Source organism: Olea europaea, chromosome 13, assembly GCF_002742605.1.
Source record: "Olea europaea var. sylvestris chromosome 13, O_europaea_v1, whole genome shotgun sequence".
In the NCBI taxonomy this organism is placed as follows: Eukaryota; Viridiplantae; Streptophyta; class Magnoliopsida; order Lamiales; family Oleaceae; genus Olea; species Olea europaea.
The window spans coordinates 3,619,570-3,627,223 of NC_036249.1; the positions used below are offsets into that span (position 1 = coordinate 3,619,570).

A 7,654-nucleotide genomic window follows, 5' to 3' on the forward strand; every position below is an offset into this window, starting at 1 on the left:
GTTTGTGCACTGAAATGAATTAAGCACAAAACGAAGCCGCATTTTAGTAGGGTGATCTCGGGCAAATTTTGGTTGTTCAAGACACCATTAAGTCCCCATCCCCACCATTCTCATCACAGTCACCACCAAGAAAACAAGAGAGAAATAACTTCCAACAGAAAGGAATGTCGGAATTTGTCAAGCTATGCGAAGAATGTTGCTCTACAGCATATAACGGAAGATATATGTCCATTTATAGCATGTTCAGTAAGAAGATAAGTCAAAAACATAATATTATACAAACATGTAAAGATTATGACAGTTTAAAAAAGAGTGTTTAATTGTTTAAACACAGAATAATTGTTTAAAAATGAAGCTTTTCTTGCAACTGACATAAAATGTGCCTACAGAAAAATTTAATTCACAAGTATTCCACCAAGACACACGTCCTATCACTATATAGAGCTATAAAAATATCAAGAAACTGAAATATCCAAATATAAGATTTACAAAAACAAACGTATACCTGATTTTTCCCTAATCTACTTCCCAAAAAATTCCAAACCTCATCTTGTTTATAGATAAATATAAATAAATTTGAAGCAATACCACCAATTGCGTCCAATGAGCTCTGGCAACATCCAAGTAAGCATCGGGCGATCATCTAGAATTATGAACTTAATTCACACGAGATGTGATTAGAACCATAACTAATTGCTTGCAGGTTACGATCAGACATATTCGTCACCCATGGACGGGGCCCTTTAGATTCCCCACGTAAATTGTACGAATAAGAAGGCCATTTTGCTTCCATGCCGCAGAGATTCCTAGCACCAATTTTGATCATTTTCTGGGTTCTATCAAGAACAACAAGGCTGGAAAATGTTGAAAAACTGTTCCCTACAAACACATCTGATCTTAAGCAAACTTCATAATCAATGGCTGATTGAATGAGATACGGGTGCTTCTTGTATATTTCGATAACACCTAACTTTTTCTTCTCGAAAGGAAGCAATCCTTCATCCCAACCTGTTAGTATAGAGTTATCTTCAAGAAGGGTATCGGCCACTGCAAGGTAAATTACAGCTGGAGTTTTCAAGCCGACAATATTTCCAACTCTTTCCATAATCTCCTCCTTACTGCTACAAATTTCACTTATATTTAATCTTTGTTCCAGCTTCTTGCAGTGAATCGTCCAATCCTTTTCTATTCTCATATGAACTGAAACATAAGGCACTGAGTCGATAACATTTTGAGACAGCCCAACTTTAAGGATTTCTTTTGACCCAAACTCTCTAATCTTGGAAACAATCTTATCAGCTTCTCTTGATATTTCTTCCACCCAAACCAAGCATTTGAAGACCCTTGCGTAGTCTTTAACTGGCCAATGATCGTGCCACAGAAATGGGTTCTTGCCAACAATCTGAACGATTTCATACCCGTCATATGGATTGTTCCTGAACTGTCTTAACTGATCTAAATCTCTCTTGACCGTCCACCTCCTTCCACTCCCCTTTTGAAGCTTGAAAACATCACTTCCGTTGGAAACTTCTGAATAACGAGCTAATTGGACAAACCCCTTACAAAGAGAGTTAAATTTTTCAAATTGGAAAACCTTATCGAATGAAATAGGTTGCAACAAATCAACTTCTTTATAAAATAGCGACGCACTCAAGCTAGGCATCAACAGTGTTCTATTCAGCATTCTTGCGGTTAAACAAGCTCTTGCAAAGGCAATTTTCTGATTGTTTAACCCCCAAATGATTTGAGGAACCTCCAAAAACTTCGCCTTTTCAATACTAAATTCTCGATTCAACATTGACAGTCCATTGTCGAATGCAAATAGGTTCTTGTTTCCAATCCCACCAAGGCTATAAAAAGTGGGAAGAAAAACTGCTCTAAGAACCAAAGCAATGATCACCAGTGCCACACATTTGCAAACCAGAGACTTCGAATGGAGTCCAAAGAATCTCAAATGCTTACAATTTGATATGTCCATTTGAGATTCAATCTTCAATTCTCAGAATTTATAAATCATTCCAATCACAATCTTATCCTACTCCGAAGAAATGCATTCACATACGTAAGTTTTGATCATTTAACAAGGATGATTGATGTCTAATATTTCTCTCGCCTGCCAGGAACAAAACCGTATCCAGTTTAACCACTAATTTCATGAAAAATAAAAAATATAAAAATATTGATGAAATAAAGAAAATTAAAGAACAAAAATCAAATAATCATCAATTCTTACCTCGATTCGGTGGACAGTGATAAAATCCAGGAAGCGCTTTCTGAAATTCAGAAAACCCAGAAAACATTCCTTTCGATTGACGATAAAATTTGAAGATGGAAATAAAAACCCGATTCTTACATGCAAAGTGATTCCAAAATAAAGCGCTTAACTAAAGAATTTCTTGATTCAGCATATCCAGTCCAGTTCTGAAAAAAGAAATTCGAATCAATCAAGGGATGTATAAATTTTCTGGTTATTTGACGATTGACACCTCACTCTTCTGATAATTGCAAATTGAAGCTTGCATAAAGAATCAATTGAGGAAAGTAAAGAAATATGGTCAGAGCGTTGGGAGAAGGAATATCATAGAGAAAGACGAAAAAAAGGAAGTGAAAAAAAGTGTCAGAAATAAACAGAAGCAGAAGCAGTGGACAAAATTATACAGTCCAATGTTGCAGAGGACAAAGTAGATAGCCAGATGGCAATCGACTGAACATGTGTAACATTTGCAGTTGGGACCGCCGGTGCCTCTCGCGAGCAAAACAAGCTTTCTTATAATTAATTATGGATGGTTGAACTGTAATCCTTCCACAATCACGGGCGAAGTGGCATGGGCCCAACTTTTTTGAATTTATTTATTTTTATTCCTCTCAGACTCATGAATATTTTAACTTACCAGTCAAATAATTTTTTAGAATAATATTATTTACAGTCGCTTATTGTCATAATCATCCTACATGACATACATAAGACGATTAGTAATTAGATGTATTAATGTGGTAATTTTTTTTTGATATTAATTATAACCGTCATATGTATATCACGTAAAGCAATTATAAATATATATATTTTTTTATAAATCGAAAGAGGTTATGTCAAAATCATAATTAATGGATAAAAACAGGACTAATATATTCATTACAAACGACTTTTTGGCTCCTATATTGACCCTAACTGTTAAAAGTTCTTCAATTCAAAAAATGTGTCGAGCGAGCGAAAAATTTTGGACCCTGTCATGATTCACAATATGTTATTTCTGGAGCCAAGTTTGATGCCCTTTGTGAAATTTGTAGTGCAAAGTGTTAGAATCGTTTTAATCCTTTTACGTTCATGCTTCTTAGTAGGGATCAAGTGGAGTTTAAGCTCCTGTTTGGTTCCCAATTTTTGGAAATAAAAATGGTTGGAATAATGATTTTTTTTGAAAAACGAGTGGTTGAAAAATAAGGAAAAATTTTCGATTTATGTATAATATTATTTTATAGAAAATTGTGTGGTTGAAAATAAAAAAGAGAAAAAAGGAATGTAATGAAATTTAACGTAATGAGATTCAAATCGGGGCTAAATTGGGTTGTTCCAAAGTCCTAGTCAAAGGAGTGTGCATCCTTGGCCCCACATGACTTTATTTCAAAGTAAGTATTTCTTTGGTACAGATTTTAAGTCAATTAAAATTAATTTGTTGACCGTTATTTCACTATTCTAATCGTCATTTTTGAATTTTTCTCTTACAAGTAGGACCCATTTTATCTCTAACGGTCAACAAATCAATTATCAAAATCTCTATCAAACAAGCACTAAATTGGGCTTAACATGATCATCCTACAATAATCTTTCTAGTTCAAAACCAGGAATTGTAACAGTGTTTTCTGAACTGTTCTAATTAGGAAGGAGAACTGAAATCGAACCATTTCTCATTGGGAATTCTGAAAATGGAATAATTGGTTCCACAGGCAAAAAGCAAATAAATCGAAATGACACCAACCGATTCTGGTTCTCGTTAAAAATTTCAATTTTAGCTTGACAACGAACATTTAGTGAAAACTTATTCCACGAATCCAAAGCAATCTAAAAAGTGTCCCAATTCTTCCTCAAACTACGTCAAGCAAAGTATTATAAGATACATGTCTCATGTTTATTGCATGCGTCATTAATCAATTTATAACCTCGTTCACATGTATTCTCTCCGGATTCGATGAGAACACCTTCACAATTTTATTTCACATACTAAGAAGCTCGCGTCGGTTGTGCTCGCTTTATTATGAAATCAAGTTTGTGCAATCACATGTATAATTGTTGTAAAATTTTGTTTCGCAAGTGTACGATCCGTAACAAGTAATAGTGGACCTAAGAGTCCGGTTATCGATCCCACGAGGACTATTTTGTAGCACTTAATTTAATTTTTCTTTAACTACTATTTGACGAATGTAAATAAAAAACAATGATTAAATGTGATTTTTACTCTAAAGACTTAAAATGTGATTGGATTCAATGAAAAGTGATTGAGAATTCAAACAATAAATGGACGTTAGGGCGGAACAATTTCACCTATTGGTCACCTTTACTTCATAAATCAAGATTCATAAAATCTAAGGTAGTGTTCGGTCGGATTCTTCTATTGTATTCAACTTACCCCTCTCGAGTTCTCATTGAGCCTACTTAATTAGTTTAATTCCATATCTCTATGCAAATTAAATTTAATTAAACGAAACATTGGTTCTAAGAATTCATACCCGACCGCAGCAATCAATATAGGTATCTCTACACATTATATCAATTTACCGGATTTTAACATGTGGTCTAAACAAATAATCCGCATCTTTACGCAATCAATGTTCACAAATCATCTAATTAGTGATCAAGTAATTAAATGTATTAAGAACAATATTAAAATCAACACATGAAATAAAAAAGTACTAGAATCTCAATTGCATGAAATAAAGGGTTCCAAAAGATTACATTGTTCGCCCTAACATGAAATTTAACTACTCATAATAATGGAAGAAAAATATGAGATTGTCTTAGAATACATCACCGAGTTTGAAATAAAGATGTGGAAGAAAAAATGGAATTCTTGCACCAAGATCTCCTTCCTCTTCCAATGAGTGCTTCCAATCTTCAATTCTTGGTGTTAATCTTCTTAAATTTCTCCCTTGAATCTCCCTTCTTGTTGTTTTTCTCTCCAATATGTCCAGAACCCTTCAAAAGTATGAGGAGGATGTATTTATATGTGCCTCCACGTTTTTCTCTTGAAGTAGGGTTTCTATGGCTTTAAAAACGGCCCAAAAAAAAACGCGCCCTAAATCGCCAATCGCAGCGCCTAGGCGCTGGCTGTAGCGCCTGGGCGCTATGGTTGTAGTGCCTAGGCGCTGCCTCTCGGGTCCAATTTTCATCTTTTCTTCGTTTCGTAGTGCCTAGGCGCTATAAGTGTAGCGCCTAAGCGCCATCTTTCTGCCCCAATTCCGTGTTTTTGGCCTCTTCATCCACTTTAATATTTCTTTTCTCATTGCTTCTCCTTATCTTCAAAACAACATTAACAAACACATCAAAAACGTTCTACACTCATAAAATCTAGTATTTAATCAAGCTAAAAATGTGCGAAAACCATGAGTGAAACAAACTCATCAAATACCCCCAAACTTAACCATTTGCTAGTCCTCGAGCAAACACTAAAACACATAAGAATAATTAACGGACATACAAGCACAATCAAGACAAACGAAATCACTAAAAATACATTTCGCTAGATAACTTGCCTTCATGTCTTAGAATTAAAAACATAACTTCGATTCCATGAACCACTTCAAAGCTATAATGCAAGAGTTAAATTCTCACTTATTCAATGCAAAACGGGTGTGTGTGTGGAGAGTCAAGTGCAACGCTGTACAATAATAAGTTGACCCAATTCCCAACCTTAGAAGTCAAATTTTTCCTTACCTTGCTCGTGGGGTTCACACACCCCCAAACTTATTTTCTTTTCTCTTTCCAAGGGTGTAACCTAATGTTAAATTTTCAATACTAGTTTCTTACACCACTCAAGTTTGGTTAGATTTTACTGATTGTAGTTCCACATGTCAACAAATGAGGATTCTCTTTATTTTTTGACTGCTTCAACCTCTAGGAATCAACCAAGTTACCTAACCCTTATCAAAGGTCTAATCCTCTAAAACAAGTGTTCGGGGCTTAATCAACTTCTCTTTTTTTTTTTTTCATATATATCTTTATTCTTTAACCACTCTTTGTGTGGACGTCTCTCCCTTAAACTTTCTAAATGACCCCTGTAGCGAGTTTTATGCCGATGACTCCCAAATCAGATGACTTTAGGGCACCAGGTTTTAAACCCTTACAGGCTTAATCACTCGAGTCATAAAGGCTACGAAGAGACGATTTACAATGAGATTATTAAAGTTGTCCTCATTGGGATCTTTTTTTTTTTTTTTTACGGTGATTAGTGCAATGCCCCTTATTAAACACCTATCCTAGAAAATTGACCTCTAACTTAAGGTTTTCACCCAATTTTCATCCAATTAGTCTCAGACAGTCCACACAATCATTAACACACACGAAATCCACATTTATCTTCAAGTTTTCCTACAACAGTGCAATCATCCAAACATCCTGAATTTGGTTAAGGGTATTGTGATATTTAATGGTTGTTTGGGTTTAGCATCTAAGTTCTCTAATTCAACCTATAAGCGTGAATCAACCTCCTCATGTACAACGCTACAATCAACTCACGTGCAAAAATTGATTTCCATTTCACATGAATAAGCAAAAATCTAACTCAAACAGATAACTCGTCCACAATTCATAAATCAACGCATGTTCTCAATTACACATATCAATATCGGCAAGGTTATCTAACACACACAAGCATGCAAAAAGAAACAAATTTATTTATTTATTATTTTTTTTTCAAACAAGCAAATCACACAAAGCATTCGAGGAAATCAACAATGTAAGCAAAATTATTCACACTCCCCCAAACTTAACGAAAACATTGTTCTCAATGTGAAATAGAAACAAAATGGGGAGGGGATGTACCTGACGGACGACGACTAATCGTCGTCCTCGCCATCGTCGTCTTGGGTATTTGGAATAGGATTTGCAGCGTGATCAGGTAGGAGAGGTGGCTGAGGAAATGTTCGATCAGGGTACATCGAAGCCAAAGCCGCATTAAACTCATGCTGATAATGGAATTGCTCGCACAAGGTGTTTTGCATCAAATTCATTTGCAATTGCATGTCATGAAGCTGAGCGGCAAGGGCAGATGTGGGATCACTAGCTGGTGTCTGTCGGCGTGAACGGGGCGGCTGGTCGCTCCGAGGAGGGGGTGGAGCACTGGTGGATTCGGAGCGGCGTAAGAACTTCCAAGTACGCGCTCGTGTGATAGCCGGTTTGGGGTGCACAACCTCCTCAGTCGGGTATGTGACGACACCACCCGCTAAGCAAAGCTCATAGATCAATGAAGGGTGCCCTAGACCACCGGTAGTCGATCCTCTCAAAGTATGTAGGATGTTGTTGTGAATAACTTTACCAACATCTATGGATAGGCGGCACTGAATGGCATAATTGAGGGTCGCCCGTTCCTTTGTTACTTCACTTAAGTTGCTACTGGGAATAAGTTTACCAGAAATGAAGTGGTGCCAAGCCTTACAACCCGAA

General features: G+C 36.1%; 1 protein-coding gene across 1 annotated transcript; it reads right to left on the minus strand.

Moving 5' to 3' along the window:
* Positions 1–339: 339 nt before the first annotated feature.
* LOC111407302 (O-fucosyltransferase 23-like) lies at positions 340–2,769 on the minus strand. Its single transcript, XM_023036712.1, has 4 exons — positions 2,659–2,769; positions 2,354–2,421; positions 2,234–2,273; positions 340–2,113 (listed from the first exon to the last, which is right to left on the minus strand). Exon 4 carries the CDS (start codon positions 1,976–1,978, stop codon positions 650–652), a length of 1,329 nt encoding a protein of 442 aa, XP_022892480.1. The 5' UTR covers positions 1,979–2,113; positions 2,234–2,273; positions 2,354–2,421; positions 2,659–2,769; the 3' UTR covers positions 340–649.
* Between the last annotated feature and the right edge of the window lie 4,885 nt (positions 2,770–7,654).